The sequence below is a fragment of the Bos javanicus genome, chromosome 10 (assembly GCF_032452875.1).
Source record: "Bos javanicus breed banteng chromosome 10, ARS-OSU_banteng_1.0, whole genome shotgun sequence".
Classification (NCBI taxonomy): Eukaryota; Metazoa; Chordata; class Mammalia; order Artiodactyla; family Bovidae; genus Bos; species Bos javanicus.
This window is the reverse complement of record NC_083877.1, coordinates 29190990-29210764: the sequence shown is the minus strand read 5'-3', so window position 1 is coordinate 29210764 and position 19775 is coordinate 29190990. Positions and strand designations below refer to the sequence as shown.

Here is a 19775-nt window from a genome sequence, read left to right as displayed (position 1 = left end):
AAATTATTAGGGCTTAGCAAAAGGTATAAGCTATCACCTAAAATGCAACCAAGAGTATCTAGAATTTTTTTATTAACTCTGATTCCATTATCACTGAATATCAAAAATAACATTTTTTTAAAATGTATGTGTTCACAAGAAAGTAGAAATCATTGATTGCCTCTATCATCTATCCTCTGGGTCACTACAAGGACCACACCAAACTGGTCTACTTCCCTCAGTAGCCACTCACCTCCTTCCCAGATCCATACTCATCCTCAATATCTCTAAAGTAGTCCTACAATATTTGCATTTGATTCTGTTACTCCCCTGCCTAAAACCTTTCAACAGTTCTCCCCAGTGTCTATGGCCCGAGGTCCTCAGCACAGCGTAACACCATATTTTTCCCTCCCCTAAAGACCTGGCCTCCTCCAAGTTTAAAGGCATAAAGTCCTTGCATATCTTTCCCTTTACCTCTTATCTATCAGTCAAAGTAAACTATCCACTATTCTTCAAACAAGCTCTGCTCCATCTTTCCTCTGACGGTTTGGTCTACCTTACTTCCCCATGACTTATCCAGACTACTATTTTCCATGTCTGCTCAAGAGGCCTGTCCTAGTTCCCCCAAATAGCATTGATCATGCTCTCCTCTGTGTTCTTTGATATGGTAGACACACTTCAATAAGAGCATTAGACTATTTTACTGCACTTATTTGTATACATTTCACCTCTCTCTCCCCTAGGTTACTCTCCATCACCTACCTTCTACCTCTGAGCTGCTTGAGTGAAAGGATCTTGCCTCATTCATCTTTGAACTCCAAGCATCTATCAAACTCACCAGTATATAATAGACACTCAGTAAATATTTGCTAAATAAATGCACGTATATTAATTGGAATAGTGGAATTTATAATGAATTAGACACTTACAATGTGCTGCTGCCACTGCTGCTAAGTTGCTTCAGTCGTGTCCGACTCTGTGTGACCCCATAGATGGCAGCCCACCAGGCTCCCCCGCCCCTGGGATTCTCCAGGCAAGAACACTGGAGTGGGTTGCCATTTCCGTCTCCAGTGTGCTAGATGTTACTAAATAAGAGTTAGATATGATCTAGCAGAGAAGGCAATGGCACCCCACTCCAGTACTCTTGCCTGGAAAATCCCATGGATGGAGGAGCCTAGAAGGCTGCAGTCCATGGGGTCGCTGAGGGTCGAACACGATTGAGTGACTTCACTTTCACTTTTCACTTTCATGCATTGGAGAAGGAAATGGCAACCCACTCCAGTGTTCTTGCCTGGAGAATCCCAGGGACGGGGGAGCCTGGTGGGCTGCCGTCTATGGGGTCGCACAGAGTCGGACACGACTGAAGTGACTTAGCAGCAGAAGCAACAGTAACTCTGATTTCATTGACATTTACCTGCAACTTCTAAGATTACAATACAAGATAGAACATGTGCTCTAACTAAGTCAAGGGAAATCCCCCAGGAGTTGTCCTAGCTGTGCCATGTAACTTAACACACAATAGAGCTGCTTTTCAAAGTTCACTTCCACTTAGTTTGATTGGTAGTACACTGAAGAAGGAATCTTAATGCTAAGGAAAAATAACATCGAGAAAAACACAAGGAGCAGATCTAAAACCCATTTCGTTGTTGTTTTCATCTTAACAAATCCATTGCTCCATTGCAGTCACTGCACACTTTGCTACTTAAAATATGAAGAATGTCTCCAGAGTTTCCTTTAGATTACCTTATCTTGAATACACAAAATTTATTACATTTGGCTAAGACTTTTCTTTCTTTAAAATGACCAGAAAATCAGCAAATCAAATTCAGCCTTTCATCATGATGAGATAGTACAGAGAAGATTCCACACTAATGAATTTAAAATGTAATTACTGGATATTCAGATTTTTTAAAATAACATGAATCACACAGTCATTTCAATAAATATATCCCTCACATATAAAACTCAAACTACTTTTTGTGATTTCAACACTTAGAAGCCCATATATAAAAATAACATTCCTTAACTTGATAAAAGCTATTGACCAAAAAATGTCCAACAAACATAATGCTTAACCGGAAAATATTAGATGGAAGTCAATAAAATCAGGAATAGCACAAGGAAGTCTACTAATTTCTATGTTTCTAGCTTTGTTTTGGAGGCTCTAGTCAATAGAAAAAGTCCATAAAAAGAGATAGGCAACAATCTGTTGGCAATAGTATTTAAATAGACATTCATCCATAGAAGATACACCAGTGACCAATAGACACATAAGAAGACATTCAACAGCACTAATAATTAGAGAAATTCAAATCTAAACCCAATGAGTCAATACACTGATTGAGGTGGCTACTACTAAACAAATAAAAAAATCAGAAAGTAACAAGTGTTGACAAGGTGGATAAATTGGAACTTGCACAATACAGTAGCAATGTATCATTTAGCAGCTATGAAAAGCAGTATGGAGGCACCTCGAAGTAAAATAACACTGTCATATGATCCGGCAATCCCACTTCTAGTATATACTCAAAAGAATTCAAAGCAGGGTCCCAAGGAAATCAGATCAGATCAGATCAGTCACTCAGTTGTGTCCGACTCTGCGACCCCATGAATCCCAGCACGCCAGGCCTCCCTGTCCATCACCAACTCCCGGAGTTCACTCAGACTCACGTCCATCGAGTCAGTGATGCCATCCAGCCATCTCATCCTCTGCCGTCCCCTTCTCCTCTTGCCCCCAATCCCTCCCAGCATCAGTCTTTTCCAATGAGTCAACTCTTCGCATGAGGTGGCCGAAGTACTGGAGTTTCAGCTTTAGCATCATTCCTTCCAAAGAAATCCCAGGGCTGATCTCCTTCAGAATGGACTGGTTGGATCTCCTTGCAGTCCAAGGGACTCTCAAGAGTCTTCTCCAATACCACAGTTCAAAAGCATCAAGTCTTCGGCGCCCAGCCTTCTTCACAGTCCAACTCTCACAACCATACATGACCACAGGAAAAACCATAGCCTTGACTAGACGAACCTTTGTTGGCAAAGTAATGTCTCGCCTTTTGAATATGCTATCTAGGTTGGTCATAACTTTCCTTCCAAGGAGTAAGCATCTTTTAATTTCATGGCTGCAGTCACCATCTGCAGTGATACTGGAGCCCAGAAAAATAAAGTCTGACACTGTTTCCACTGTTTCCCCATCTATTTCCCATGAAGTGATGGGACCAGATGCCATGATCTTCATTTTCTGAATGTTGAGCTTTAAGCCAACTTTTTGACTTTCCTCTTTCACTTTCATCAAGAGGCTCTTTAGTTCCTCTTCACTTTCTGCCATAAGGGTGGTGTCATCTGCATATCTGAGGTTATTGATATTTCTCCCAGCAATCTTGATTCCAGCTTGTGCTTCCTCCAGTCCAGCATTTCTCATGATGTACTCTGCATATAAGTTAAATAAACAGGGTGACAATATACAGCCTTGACATACTCCTTTTCCTATTTGGAACCAGTCTGTTGTTCCATGTCCAGTTCTAACTCTTGCTTCCTGACCTGCATACAAATTTCTCAAGAGGCAGATCAGGTGGTCTGGTATTCCCATCTCTTTCAAAATTTTCCACAGTTTATTGTGATCCACACAGTCAAAGGCTTTGGCATAGTCAAGATAGCAGAAATAGATGTTTTTCTGGAACTCTCTTGCTTTTTGCAAGATCCAGCAGATGTTGGCAATTTGATCTCTGGTTCTTTTGCCTTTTCCAAAACCAGCTTGAATATCAGGAAGTTGACGGTTCACGTATTGCTGAAGCCTGGCTTGGAGAATTTTGAGCACTACTTTAACAGCATGTGAGATGAGTGCAATTGTGCGGTAGTTTGAGCATTGTTTGGCATTGCCTTTCTTTGGGATTGGAATGAAAACTGACCTTTTCCAGTCCTGTGACCACTGCTGAGTCTTCCAAATATGCTGGCATATTGAGTTCAGCACTTTCACAGTATCATCTTTCAGGATTTGGAATAGCTCAACTGGAATTCTATCACCTCAACTAGCTTTGTTCTTAGTGATGCTTTCTAAGGCCCACTTGACTTCACATTCCAGGATGTCTGGCTCTAGGTCAGTGATCACACCATCATGATTATCTGGGTCGTGAAGATCTTTTTTGTACAGTTCTTCTGTGTATTCTTGCCATCTCTTCTTAATATCTTCTGCTTCTGTTAGGCCCATACCACCTCTGTCCTTTATCGAGCTCATCTTTGCATGAAATGTTCCTTTGGTATCTCTGATTTTCTTGAAGAGATCCCTAGTCTTTCCCATTCTGTTGTTTTCCTCTATTTCTTTGCATTGATCGCTGAAGAAGGCTTTCTTATCTCTTCTTGCTATTCTTTGGAACTCTGCATTCAGATGCTTATATGTTTCCTTTTCTCCTTTGCTTTTCACCTCTCTTCTTTTCACAGCTATTTGCAAGGCCTCCCCAGACAGCCATTTTGCTTTTTTGCATTTCTTTTCCATGGGGATGGTCTTGATCCCTGTCTCCTGTACAATGTCACGAACCTCATTCCATAGTTCATCAGGCACTCTATCTATCAGATCGAGGCCCTTAAATCTATTTCTCACTTCCACTGTATAATCATAAGGGATTTGATTTAGGTCATACCTGAATGGTCTAGTGGTTTTCCCTACTTTCTTCAAGTTCAGTCTGAATTTGGCAATAAGGAGTTCATGGTCTGAGCCACAGTGAGCTCCTGGTCTTGGTTTTGCTGACTGTATAGAGCTTCTCCATCTTTGGCTGCAAAGAATATAATCCATTTGATTTTGGTGTTGACCATCTGGTGATGTCCATGTATAGAGTCTTCTCTTGTGTTGTTGGAAGAGGGTGTTTGTTATGACCAGTGCATTTTCTTGGCAAAACGCTTAGTCTTTGCCCTGCTTTATTCCATATTCCAAGGAAATATTTGTACATTTATGGTCATAGCAGCATTATTAACAATAGCTCAAAGTAGAAGCAACTCAAGTGTTTATTGATGGATGGATAAAGAAAATGTGGTACAGAGCATATATAGTAGAATATTATTCAACCTTAAAAATGGAGAAGAATCTGATACATTCTAACACAGGGATGAATCTTGAGGACATTATGCAAAGTGAACTAAACCAGTCACACAAAGACGCATACTGTATGATTCCACTTATATGAGGCACCTGCAATAGTCAAATTCATAAAATAGAAAATAAGATAGTGGTTGCCAGAGTCTGGGAAAACAGGAGAAATGAACAGTTGCTTAACGTGTACAGTTTCAGGTATGAAAATTAAAAGGTCTAGGTATCTGTTACACAACATAACTATACTTAACACTACTGAACTCTACTTAAAATGGCCAACATCTATTCACCCTTAGGTAAACCATATGTGCTACATATACAGAGTGTTAATAAATGTTTTGAGTAAGTGATAAAAAATTTTTCATGGTTAAGATGACAAATATTATATCCATTTTACAACAAATGCAAATTGTCATCATTTGTCTATAAAAAAAATTCTAAGACTCTCAACTGAAAAACTAGAACTAAGATGGAAACAAAATCCAAAGCAGATTCTATAAGCTAAGCACACTGTCACCCATATCATATCTTTATGTGTGCCACACACAGAAACAAATTGCAGACTGAATAAAAATCTAAATATATATGCATAGGAGTTAAATACATATATTGTTCAAGTTTAGGTTGGGGAAGGCTTCCTTAAGACCAACAACAATAAAAACAACAACTCCCTGAAAAGATATGACTACACAAAACAAAATTTCCATATAATGAATGACAGCAAAAGGTAAAAGAAATGGCAACCTAAAGACTAGGATTGAGATATATATTTACACTTGTATATATAAGGAAATCAAGGACTAATTCCCTTAACATATAAAAGTGAAAGTGAAGTCGCTCAGTCGTGTCTGAGTCTTTGCGACCCCATGGATGTAGCCCACCAGGTTCCTCCATCCATGGGATTTTCCAGGCAAGAATATTGGAGTGGGTTGTCATTTCCTTCTCCAGATCTTCCCGACCCAGGGATTGAACCCAGGTCTCCCACATTGCACGCAGACACCTTACCATCTGAGCCACCAGGGAAGTCCTGGTGGACTTATAAACATATAAACACCTCCTTTTAAATCAGTAAGAATAGAGAATGACCCAATTTACAAAAGGGCAAAGAACACAAGCAAACAAGTCACAAAAGACAATGAAAAGACGTCCAACTATGCGAGTATCGGAGAAATACAAATTAAAAATAGCGGTATGCAATTTTTAAACTTAGACTGGCATAAATTAAATGAATATTGGTGAAATGTGAGTAAAGGACATTCCTGTTTTAGCTGAGTATTAATGAGTTTCATATTTTGAGAGGGCAGCTGTGTAGTATCTATCAGCATTTAAAATGGGCAGGAACTCTTAAAAATTCCACTTCTATCCTATTGAAACACTAACTGGTATGCACAAATAGATATATAATAATTTCATTAAAGCACTGTTTGCAACAGTGAAAGATTCTAAAAGTTAAAAGGTTCATTAATAAGGAAACAGTTCAATAATTACAGTAACTATTTTGAGAGAGACATTCTGACAAAAAGTCATAAAATGGAATTTTTTTAAATGTGCACAACTGCATCAAAATTTTAGAATACTTAGGAATCGATTTAAGGGACATTAAAACCTCCACAAAGAAAACTGAACAGAGAAATCAGAAAAGACAATATATAAATATTTACAGAAAAGATATACATACTATATGGAATTAAAAACTCAGTATTATTGTAAAGATGTCAAGGCAATCAAAACCACAATGTCCAAGTTAATAAACTAATTTTAAAATGCATATGAAAATACAAACCGCTGAGAATAACCAAGGTTAAAGGACATACTCTAGTAGATCATGATTTATTATAGTTGTCATTAAGACAGTGCTACACTGTTACAAGGTTAGATAAATCTAGAGAACACTGGAACAGAATACAGTGTCCAGGGGAGGAAGGTGGGTTTCTCAGTAAATAATTCCAGATAATTTTGATATAGAAAAAACAAACTTGATCTCCTCAACTTGTACACAAAAATCAATGCCCAGTATATTGTAAGTTTAAAGACAAATGAAGAACATTAATACCTTTATAAGAGAATATTTTCATGACTGACTTAGGAAAGGATTATTTTAAGAAGGCTTAAAATACCCTAATGATAGGACAAGAATGATTATAATAAAAGTGAGAATTTCTATTCATCAAAAGGTACCATTAAGATAATGAAAAGCTAATCCAGAGAGTAAGAGAAAATACTTCAAACATATTTAACCAAATGGCTAATATCCAGCATATAAAAATAACTTCTGTGTAAAATAATAAAAAAGAATCTACTTATTAAAAATGAAAAAGTGATTCGAACAGGCACTTTATAGAACAGGAGATCCAATGGTCAATAAGCATATGAAAAAGTGCTTAACTGGGAAACACCAGTTAACAACAGACTGGCTTGAATTAGAAAAATCAATCAAGCCAAATGTTGGCAAAGATGTGGCACAATCAGAACTGTGATGTTTTGAGATGGGAATGTAAATTGATACCATCATTCTGGAAAAGTATTTGGTATCATCTACTAACACTGATGTTCAAGCTGGTTTTAGAAAAGGCAGAGGAACCAGAGATCAACTTGCCAACATCCGCTGGATCACTGAAAAAGCAAGAGAGTTCCAGAAAAACATCTATTTCTGCTTTATTGACTATGCCAAAGCCTTTGACTGTGTGGATCACAATAAACTGTGGAAAATTCTGAGAGATGGGAATACCAGACCACCTTACCTGCCTCTTGAGAAATCTGTATGCAGGTCAGGAAGCAAGAGTTAGAACTGGACATGGAACAACAGACTGGTTCCAAATAGGAAACGGAGTTCGTCAAGGCTGTATATTGTCACCCTGCTTATTTAACTTATATGCAGAGTACATCATGAGAAAGGCTGGGCTGGAAGAAGCACAAGCTGGAATCAAGATTGCCGGGAGAAATATCAATAACCTCAGATGTGCAGATGATACCACGCTTATGGCAGAAAGTGAAGAGGAACTCAAAAGCCTCTTGATGAAAGTGAAAAGAGGAGAGTGAAAAAGTTGGCTTAAAGCTCAACATTCAGAAAACGAAGATCATGGCATCCGGTCCCATCACTTTATGGGAAAGAGATGAGGAAACAGTGGAAACAGTGTCAGACTTTATTTTTTTGGGCCTCCAAAATCACTGCAGATGGTGACTGCAGCCATGAAATTAAAAGATGCTTACTCCTTATAAGGAAAGTTATGACCAACCTAGATAGCATATTCAAAAGCAGAGACATTGTTTTGCCAACAAAGGTCAGTCTAGTCAAGGCTATGGTATTTCCTGTGGTCATGTATGGATGTGAGAGTTGGACTGTGAAGAAAGCTGAGCACCGAAGACTTGATGCTTTTGAACTGTAGTGTTGGAGAAGACTCTTGAGAGTCCCTTGGACTGCAAGGAGATCCAACCAGTCCATTCTAAAGGAGATCATTCCTGAGTGTTCATTGGAAGGACTGATGCTGAAACTGAAACTCCAATACTTTGGCCACCTCATGCGAAGAGCTGACTAATTGGAAAAAACCCTGATACTGGGAGGGATTGGGGGCAGGAGGAGAAGGGGACGACAGAGGATGAGATGGCTGGATGGCATCACTGACTCGATGGACGTGAGTCTGAGTGAACTCCGGGAGTTGGTGATGGACAGGGAGGCCTGGCGTGCTGCGATTCATGGGGTCACAAAGAGTCAGACGCAACTGAGTGACTGAACTGAACTGAAGTAAGACTTAAGAATTGATGTTTTTGAATTGTGGTGCTGCGGACAACTCTTGAGAGTCCCATGGACAGCAATGAGATCAAACCAGTCGATCCTAAAGGAAATCAACTCCAAGTATTCACTGGAAAAACTGATGTGGAAGCTGAAGCCCCAGGACTTTCGCCACCTGATGCGAAGAGCCAACTCCCTGGTAAAGACTGTGATGCTGGGAAAGATTGAGAGCAGGAGGAGGGGGCAACCAAGGATGAGATGGTTGGATGGTATCATCAACAGAATGGACATGAGTTAGAGCAAACTCTGGGAAATAATGAAGGACAGGGAAGCCTGGGGTGCTGCAGTCCATGGGGTCGCAAAGAGTCAGACATGACTCAGCAACCGAACAACAAATGACGCTGAATACAGACATATCCTATGACCAGAAATCCCACTCCCCAGTATGTACCAAGCAGAAATGTATTCCTTTGTGTGCCGAAAGACACACACAAGAAAATGAACAGCAACATATTCATAATAGCCCCAAACTGAGGACAACATGAAGGTCCATCATGGATGAATAAACTCATCGAAATACATTCATACAGTGAAGTGGTATAGAACAATGCAAACAAGTAGATTACAGGTACCTACGATTACATGTTTGGATCTCACAAGCTTAATGTTGAAGGAAAGCAGCCAGACACAAAATGAATCCACTTAGGTTCAGAAGCACTGAAACTAATCTATAGTGTTAGAAGTCAGAACTGTGATTTCTTTGGAGGACAAAGGTAGCTGTGATAGGAAGGGGGCCAGATAGGGCCCTCGGGGTTGTAGGCAATGGACTATTTCTTGATTTGCATGTGGTTATGTTCACTTTGTTATAATTCATAGAGCTATTATACTATTTGTGATGAAATAAATATTTGTATTCTAAAGCAAGTCAAGGAAAATTTACAAATTACGTTTTTTCTTTGGACTTTGGCTTCCTCTCTCCCCTGTACTGTATATTGTGTATATGCATTACACATTGACCAAACCTTTCCATCAGAAGAAAGAACTACTCAACCATATAAATAACATTCTCCAAGCATCAAGATTACTCCTTAGGAACACCCTTACTTAATCTTGTAAGGTGGTCATGACTCAAGATCCACTAATCTCTCTAATGAGCAGAACAGTTCTTGGAGAGTTCTGAAAGTCTATCCCCAGGTGTTAAGTTTTCAGTTCAGTTCAGTTCAGTTGGTCAGTCATGTCCAACTCTTTGCGACCCCATGAATCGCAGTATGCCAGGCCTCCCTGTCCATCACCAACTCCTGGAGTTCACTCAGACTTACGTCCATCGAGTCAGCGATGCCATCCAGCCATCTCATCCTCTGTCGTCCCCTTCTCCTCCTGCCCTCAATCCCTCCCAGCATCAGAGTCTTTTCCAATCCTTTTAATTTGGCTCAAATAAAATTTTCCATTTCTTTCTGAGGTTGAGTGATTTTTTTCATCAGCACTTGTAATATGAGCAATTTTCCACATGTATGCTACACTTCAACATAAACTGTTTTTTTAGAAAGCCAATTGTGGGAATTCCTTGACAATCCAGGCTTCCCAGGTGGCACAATGGTAAAGAATCCACCAACAAATGCAGGAGATGCAAGAGATGCAGATTTGATCCCTGGGTCGGGAAGATCCCCTGGAGTAGGAATGGTGACCCTCTCCAGTATTCTTTCCTGTAAAATTCTATGGACACAGGAGCCTGGTTGCCTACAGTTTATGGGGTCACAGAGTCAGACACAACTGAGCATACACGCATGCACACACACACACACACCTTGGCTATCCAGTCATTAGGACTCCATGCTTTCATGCCATGGACCAAGGTACAATCCCTGGTTGGGGATCTAAGACCCTGCAAGCTGCTTGGTGTGGTCAAAAAATAAATAACATAATAAGCTAGTTGTGATGCCACTGAATTTCATATATTATCTCATTTTATCTTTACAATAATTATTTTAAATTATCATCATTGCTCTTTTTAAACAATTAGTACATGGAAGAGCCAAGCTTCAAACTCAACTCTATTTGATGCCCAAACCTATGAAACCCAAAGAAAAGGAAATACCAAACTTAAGCACATCCCTAAGATTTCCCTGGTTCAATTTCTTTCTCTCTGAGATCATCTTCTACTTTTCCCATCTTACATTCTCACTCCTTCCTCTGGTAAAGAGTGCTCAAGAGTTTAGCCATGGAACCTTTGCTTTAGTTACTAGTCAGAAATACAGTCATTTGTTCTTTCTATCAAAGAGGAAAACACTCACCATGTCCCAACTGCTGTCTCTGGGAGGAGGGATCTGAAAGAGTGAGTGCCCTTTCTTGGCTGAGCTGGTGGGTGATCCCAGAACAGTAAAGGTGGACCAGAGGAAAGAATTCAATGCAAGTGAAAGATGTGTGCTGTGGGGGGAGTGGTAGAGGGGAGGGTACAGAGGTTGGAATGGTAGAGTGGTGCCTGGTGGAGGATCCAGAGAATAAGCACTGGGCAGCTGGCAATAGATTTGAGAAAGAGAAGAAAAATGAGGTCGCCTGGATAGAAATTTTCAGTAAAAAAAAAAAAAAAATAGTGAAAGGAGGTATTTGTGAAAATGTGGCACAGGATATGGCATATCAAACCTCAGCCTCACCTCCCCAAAAGAAGCTTCCAAGTGGATTTTAGTGCTTGTTTTATTTTCTCTAAAACATCATAAGACTACTGAAATACACAACCATTAAAATAAAAACATTTGTTCCTGTACCTCCTAAAATCAAATAACATGCACCCTGCATTTCAGCATACAAACTGAGCCCCATGAGCCCCACCTGAACTTTGCAAGAATTCACAAACCAGAAGCATTTTTATTTGCTTTACATTGCTTAAGTGAGACTAGACCATATTAAAGATATCATTAAAATTCCTATTAACAATTTTTATGAGTCAAAAAGCAGCATGAAATGACCCAATTAATTTCTGTGGATGTGTCTGGTGAGCTGGCATGGTACCCATATCTCTCCTTTATTATTCAGATGGACTCACTCCAGTGCCATAATACTTTGTTTGTTCTTTTTTTTAATAATCAGCATAATTCTTAAATGCTCCTATTCCCATGTGCTTTCCTTGCTGGAGCTTTAATTGTTGTATGTTGGCAGGAAAAAAAAAAAAACATTACTCAGTCTCCAATGCATTCCACCACCCGGATCCCCAACTTGAAGCTGTGGTTCTTCTCTTTCTTCTGTCATTTCAGCTCTCTTATTAATTACATGTATCTTTCAGTAAGTCATAACCTCTCTGGCTCTCATTTGTAAAACTAATAGGATTAATCACACAATTTCTGAGATGCTTGCATCTCTAAATTCTTAATATTCTAAAGTTTCAGATTCTGTATTTTAATCTCTTGCTTTTCGTCCTCTGAGCTAAAGACCTTTACTAATATTTCCTAGGACACAACATACGATTCCTGAGTCACTGGTCCACATTTTGGAATTCCCTCTGCTAAATATCAATTCTTAGTTCCCATTTGTGTTCAGGAAGTCAGTCTCCCTCCCCCACAGCTCCCAGATACGTAGTAGAAGCCTGTAACACTTGTGTCACCTCTGATTTCTCAGTATAAGATGCAAAGTTTTCTGGGCCATTGGCACAGCTTCCAATTTCTGGACCATCACCCTAACTCCATGCAAGTGATGGTAACATGTTACAAAGGCCTGTGAAATATACAATGAACTAACCTATTGCCTAGACCATGAAAGAAGACACTTAGGAAAATCTGAATGGACATATGATATTAAAGGAAAATCCATTCATGGCTAACATAGCTTGTTAGCTATGAATGAAGTTTTTAAAAGTACTAGAGGCCAATGAAATATTCCAAGATATTTATAGCTCTCCCTGGCTGGTGGAGACGAGAACGTCTGACTCACCAGGAAGGGTGGCAAACAGCTCTATCACTTTATAACCAAGGGAACCTAAATTAGAAACAAACCAGAAAGTAGGCGGATCTTTATCATCAAGCTGAGAAATGGGTTACCTAAATTACTCCAAATAGGGACGCTCCTGAGCTACTCCAAGGTTCTGGGTGGTGTGAATAAGCCCAAAGAGATGCCATACACACTGACAACTTGCCCACTCACAGTAACCCTGGTGCCTGCTGTTAGGTTCTATTTACTACATAACCACAGTGTTCCTTGAGTATGGTGGTCCTTGTGCCAGCCCCCAGTCCCAGGCCAGCTCTGAGGTACAGCCAGGGGAGAGAAGGGCAGTTCCAGATGCACGCTGAAAGAGAAACTAAAGACGCATAGTTCATTTTATTTTGGGAAAACATGAGGGCTTGCTTTCTTTGTCCTTTTTTTCTCCATTTTTTTCTTGGGTAATTAAGTGACTGACAGTTTCCTAAATGGTACCATTTTAATCTCACACACATTAGCTTCATTTCCTCTTCGGATGTTGAAGTACACAGTATGATGGTGTACTTTTTAAATATCCTAATACTTAAATAATAATGAAAGAAATGTTTCAGGTCATTCGTTATAACACAAAATAGGAGATGAAGAGGAAAGGAGGCCCAGCTCTAGGCTGAGCATTTGCAGCAAAGGTTCTTCATCTAAACCTGGGGATGTGGCAGGAGGTGGGGCAGGGTGTCCACAGATGGTTGTGGGGTGAGGAGGAGGGTCTGAAAGACTGTAGATGCAAAATTAACTGCAATGTCTTCTTCCATAGCTTTCTATCATCGTTAGCCTTTTAAGGGGTCTCAGATACTAAGAATCACCAACCAGAGTAAAACTAAGGAACAGTACCCCTGAGATCAGATGGTCCAAACGTGCCCTTCACTCAGGCCAGCCCTGACCTCAGGAGGAAAATCTGAGTATCCAGTGTGTATGACTCACTAGATTCAAAGGAATGCATTTGACTTTAAGGCAAAGTAATCACAAGATACAGTTTCACATCAAGTTTTTTTTTTTTTTCCAAAAAATAACATGCCTGGGAATACATTTAGACAAAATACAAGATATACCCCTATGTATCCATTTATTTAGTTTATTAAGTCAGAAAAGAAAACTTAAATAGGTTTAAAGATATGTTCCTGGTAAGAAATATTAAGCATTTTAAAGATCTCAATTCTCATCCCCACCTTCACATTAATTTATAAATAATGCAATTCCAATAAAAGTCCCAAAGGGAGTCTTTCAAAATAAGACTAAGTAAGCTAAAGTTTTCTGGAAGAAAAAAATAAGAAACAAAAAAATTTTGGGAAGTATGCCTGGGAACTTGAACAGATTCTGAGATATATTATATAGGTACAATAATGAAGATACTGGTACAAAATCCAAACACAAAGAGAAAAGAAAGCTCAATACTGTCCTAAACTTATCCTGGAGAGGAATAGTTACTCCAGAAGCTTGCTATACAATTAGCTACTTAGAAAACCAGAAGCTGCCATTAGCTCTCTACTGCAGGCTAGGCCTTGAAATAAGTTTTCAATATGAAATGGACAAAAAGAAGAGAAGGAAAGAAGAGGTAGAAAGAAATCACTTAAGAAATTTAAACATAAAGCTGATATTTGAGTAGGGGAAGTCCTCTGAAGCCAAAAGAAAGGCCATACAATAAAATGAGAGTAGATTTGAGTATATAAACATCTTAAATTTCTATACACCAGAAAATACAAGTAAAGTAGAAAGCAAATAAGAGGAAAAAATAATTTCAGTGTTTTAAAAGTATTGATTTCATACTGAACACCTTTAGATAAGAAAATTAAGTTTGGCAATTAACATGCATAAAACCCTGAAAAAGGCATAAACACTTTTATTTAGCCATTGCACAAGCAATGTATCCTAAATAAAACACTGATAAACTATTTATGTTATTTTCATCATTATACATTTCAAAAAATGAAATCTACAAATTAATCATTGTTCAATGCAGAAATCAAAGATAAGTCACATTTTCAAGTATAAAAAGCAATCTGTACAGTGTGATAAAAAAATTTTAAGTATTAAATTCACACAGGACTATCACCATTCAAAATGGTGGAAATGATATCTCTATGAAACTCAGTTTAGAGATTCCGTTTTACTCTGTGTTATTTCTAGATATTTCCAAACTTATTTTATTTTGTAATATTGGGAAACCACTGAAAGCCTATGGAGGATTTTCTGAGATCAGTAAACAAAGCCTTTATACTAAGGTGAAGTAGGAGTGCACAGGGCAAGGCTCTGAGTAATAGCCATTGTCTTTTTCTATGAACTGATTGGAGCAGAAAACATACCCTCCCACAGGATACAAGGGAGGAGCTTTTCTTCACGCCCTATGTGGTCAGGTACGATGTGGTACGTGTGTGCCAATTCTTTGCACAGACTGTCGGGCTTCAGAACCTTCTTTCACCTGGAGTCAGCCAGCAGTGTAACTGTGCTGGGTATCTTTCATTTGCCTCCCAGATCCACTCTTGCCCCTTCTGGGTCTTTTTCTGGGCTCTGCTGTCTGGCCTAAAGCAGATCCCAGTCCTCTAACTTCTCTTTGGATTTGGCCAAGAGGAGAGATGGCAGGAGACCAGAGAGCAGGAGAAGAAAGTCAGAGCATTCATTCCCCCAGCTCCCTCCCACGGGCAGGTCACCATGGACTGGCTGCATCCCTCCACTGAAGGCCACAGCTCCTGTTGGGTAGCCCCCTCCACACCACTCAGCCTCCCTCTGACATTATGGGTTTTGTAGCAGCTTCACCTGGCCCTGCCTGGGCTGTAAACACCTCCCATGATTACTAGCCCCAGAGAGCTGCTCCATCTCTCACTGCTTTTCCCAAACCCCATCCACAACCATCTCCATCTCCATCTCTTTGTAAACCATCTCCAACAAACTGTCAATCAAATCATCCTCACTTGATCCCTGACAAGACCCTGGCTGATACAGTAATAGTATACAGAATTATCCAAAGACAAAATAAGTATAGCTAAGTGCATTTATTCTCCACAAAGCAAAATGGAAAAAAAAAAAAGTAGCCTAATAGGGTCTATAAAATTCTTTCAAGTTTGAGATAAAAGTTTAACCCCATGTTACCTCTATGATTTGACTATTCTATGATACCCAGATCTTTATTATGTCCAATCTTTTTTTTTTTTTAAGAAGACGTTGGGCCTGTTACAAACCCTTAAGTAACCTCACCACAGATAGGACAGCCTGTTAGAGGAGGAACAGAAGAGATCCCTGGGGATCTATCTCTGATAAGACAAACAGCTTTTGCAGCATTAAACTTAAAGGTAGACATTGACTTTTTTTCGTTTAGGTTCCCCTTGTATTGTTTCATACCTTTTCACTTGGTTGTGACTTGGTTTTACTTAGCCCTGGGCTTCACAAGGTAATCAAGTTTTCTCCACCCAGATGTTTCTGGTCTGCAGTGCAGGAAAGCAGCAGGGACTCAACCTGACTTAACCATTTAAGAATGTGATGAGCCCACTGAAAAATTCCTCCTAAAAAAAGCCAGACTATCCCACTAGCTTGTTTCGAGAGCAAACTTCTGTACTCAGGAGGAGGAGGAAAGACAATTCTGTGAACATGAGGGCTGTCACCTAGATTATAGTCCCTAGTCCAATTCCAAGGAATGCTTGGGGGGAGGGGATGGGGGGGAGGGGAGAGAGAATGCTCTTTTCACTCACAATAGCTTTGAGGCATCCCAAGCACAAAGCAGAACTGCATTGCTAATAATGTATAAAAGGACAGTACAGGGCTTGGGAACAGGGATTCTTTCTCATTTGAGCAAAGCGATTCAAATACTGTGTGAATGAACACAGGGGACTCTCCCTGGTAGAGGTCAACTCCAACCTGCGCAAGTCCCTTGAGTGACAGCTCTGGTGAGCGCTAGTGCCCCTCTCAAATGGCACATCACCTGGGCTCTGAGAGCTCAGAGACTGGCAGTGGAAGGGCCCTTGATGGTGGATGCAGCATCATCAGAATGGCAGCAGAGGCTCCAGTGGGAGCCAAAAGCTTTAGCTGCCAAGGGAGTGAGTTTGTTGCCGTGTCAGCAGCTATACATGATGCTGATGGCTTTGGCAGTGGCAGAAGAGTGCACCCTTGACAGTTGGCACCAGCAACAGTGGTCAGCTTCTCTCACATGGCTACGAGGGCTCCAGAAGCCATAGTTTAAAGGGATAGCTTCCCCTAGATCAGCTCTTTCTTTTTATCCTTGAACAAAAGTGATCTGACTATATCAGATGACCACCTAAGCCCTCAAAAAGACATCACTGAACGATGAACTCTGAACAGAGGGAAACACAAGCAGCGGCACATCCAAAGTAGCCAAGGGCAGCACAAGGACAGTGAGAGATTCAAGATGAAAAAAAACACCTCTGGGCCAGCCCTGCAGAGGACTGGGCTCCCATGCTGACAGCACAGAACTCTTACATCTGTGTGCTTAAACGCTCAGTTGTGTCTGACTCTTCGTGACCCCATGAACTGTAGCCCATAAGGCTCCTCTGTTCATGGGATTCTCCAAGCAAGAATACTAGAGAGGATAACCATTCCCTTCTCCAGGGGATCTTCCTAACCCAGGGATGGAACCCAAGTCTCCTGCATTGCAGACAGATTCTTTATCATTTGAGTCAATAGCATACTTGAAATACGAATGCTAGACTCCTGCTATCCCATTTCACTAAATGAATTATACATGCCAGGAAAAATTAAAAGCACTTCGAACACCCTAAAATATTTTGGATCTAATTTTTCTATCTCTGTGCTCCCTACTTCCCTAAGGGCAGGGAAACCAATGGAAATACCACAAAATGTATTAAGTTATAAACTATGTGCTTATAAGACTCCAGATTTCTCAGAACTTAAAATCACAAGGAAAGTGTTAACTTCCTCAAGATTAGCAATAAATGACAAGGCAACCATATGTTGGTATTGAGTCATGAAGTAAAAAGAAGTTTCCTGCAGGCATAGAGTATCTGCTTTAATACTCCGTAAAGTGTTATCAGCAGAGTAATTACTGCTACAAGGTTCATAAGAAAATAAGCACCAGACCTGGGAGCACAGAAAGTGAGCCACAGGACTGCCACCCATGGGAACCAGCTGGGGACCGAGATGCTTTCTCCAGACAACAGTCAGTCTTCTCTCTGTAGCAAGCTGTCCTTGTGCCAGCAGAATGCACCCAAGAGGACTGTTACTATTCATTGATTCCCCCCTCCTTTTCCCTCATCTAATCCCAGACCTTAGATTGCTCTGTGAACACACATTTCATGACCAAAAAGAGAGAGAGAGCTTGGAAAGCTACTGACTTTGGGTGTAATTACACAGCAAGGTAATGACAGGACTCCTCTGAGCTTCTAGAAACAGAAGAGGAGAGAAAGCAATACTTGGGAATCTCTATAGAGTATAAATGCCCCCAAATGTGATTTGACATAGACTGAAAAGTCATTTAGGACCTTTCTTTCTCTACTCAGCAAATGCTCATTATCACAAGGAAGACTGCCACCCCATTATACACTAGGAATAAGAACTCACAGGATTCTGGTTTTTCACTAAAGGGAGCTTCAGGACTTTTTGACTGTTCAAACTGTGCCAGATTATGGAAAAGACAACTTGGTAGGTGGTCAGTATTGCAGTCATAAGCATTCTGATTTTGGAAAAATCAAATGTAGGCAAGAAGAACGAAATAGTAATATACATTTTCACCAAGGCTATGATAGCTTTCACTCTGTAAGTCAAGTAGGTCAGAAAAAAATGTCATCAAGTCATTGTCTTGGAGGTAGTCAGAAGTTTGCAACTGTGTAAGTGGAGGCTAGAACTGAGATCCATTTGTGAAATCACTTACTGATTGTAACTTTATCATCTTTCAAAAAGCCTATGGATTACTAAACCATCCAAACTTTGATCCACTTATGTCAACCAGTCAACCAATAAGAACTGAAAGAAGTACTTCTTTTGTATAGCCATACAGACTGGTAATATATACAGATACCTAAGACAATCAGCAAAATGGAAGCCTATGCAAGAAATCTTCAAATATCAGGAAGAAGACAAAGAGGTTTCCTCACAGATACATAAAAACACACATATATACAATTAAGACATAACCTCCTCCCATTCTTTTCTTTTTTAATTTCATGTGAACCTTTCACTTAAAAAGTAAAAATATCTAGATTCCCATTCTATTTAAATACGTTCAAGCAAAGCTCTGGGGAAGATTTCCAGGGAATTAGCTTGCTTCGAAATTGGCTATGATTAAATAAAGCTTTGTTTAACAAAAGTGAAAGAGTAACTGATGGTATCTGTACATTCACTCTGCACAAGGTTCCTGTGGCTCAAAAGCATTACTTGAAGACAAAGAACAAATCGTATTCCAGCTCTGGAGACTCACACTCTGCCTCTGCCAGAAGCCCTGTCGGCTCACACACTCTCTGAGGGCCAACCACCCGCTTCCTGAAGAATCTGTAATCTACCTTCTCCATTAGTTCCCCCAAGGTTCTCCTCCTTTACACAAGTGCCCCCCTTCATTCATTTCACTGCATTCACCTTTCATCTCTAAGAGATTCATTCCTGATAAGTGTGCCAGGGGTCAATGTAACATCGAAACCAAAAAGAAAAGCCTTGAGCATTGCATTTTATAATGAAACAAAAACTCCAATTCTCAGAGTCTACTGAGCTAGAACTAAAAGCCAACGCAGCAAGAGATTCATTTCTGAGACCTGGCTTCTTTTCACATCACCTGCTTCAGTGTACTTCAATCCCACTTTTTCTTCTGTGTCCTTTGTCTTCGGTGGTGGCCAGACAGCCTGGAGTCTGCCAGGAATCCTATCATCCTGCTCAGTGGGGCTGTGGTCAGGCTGTGGGAAAAGTGGGCAGAGAAAAGTTTAAGTTCAATAAAATGTGACCAGAGCCAACTAAACCCTGAGTTGCATACTGCTCTCACTTGCTGCAACTGAAACAACTCACTACAATACAATCCTTTTCCAGAAACATAAAGTGATCAGCTGGAGTGGAAAAACAAAACAACTTAAGGCCAAGTAT

At 40.1% G+C, this 19775-nt stretch overlaps 1 protein-coding gene across 10 annotated transcripts in view; it reads right to left on the bottom strand.

The window, feature by feature from the left end:
• Positions 1 to 19775, bottom strand: part of FMN1 (formin 1) — a 502692-nt gene that overhangs the window by 323006 nt on the left and 159911 nt on the right. For 9 of the 10 annotated variants that reach the window (XR_009739073.1, XR_009739072.1, XM_061430677.1 and 6 more), the window contains one exon: positions 19474 to 19591. The exons of the other annotated variant lie outside the window; for it this stretch is intronic. Coding sequence is in view for 7 of the 9 variants with exons in the window: in XM_061430677.1 (XP_061286661.1) it covers positions 19474 to 19591 (118 nt within the window). In the remaining 2 variants the exon portion in view is untranslated. The remainder of the gene's footprint in view (positions 1 to 19473; positions 19592 to 19775) is intronic. 10 annotated transcript variants of the gene reach the window in all.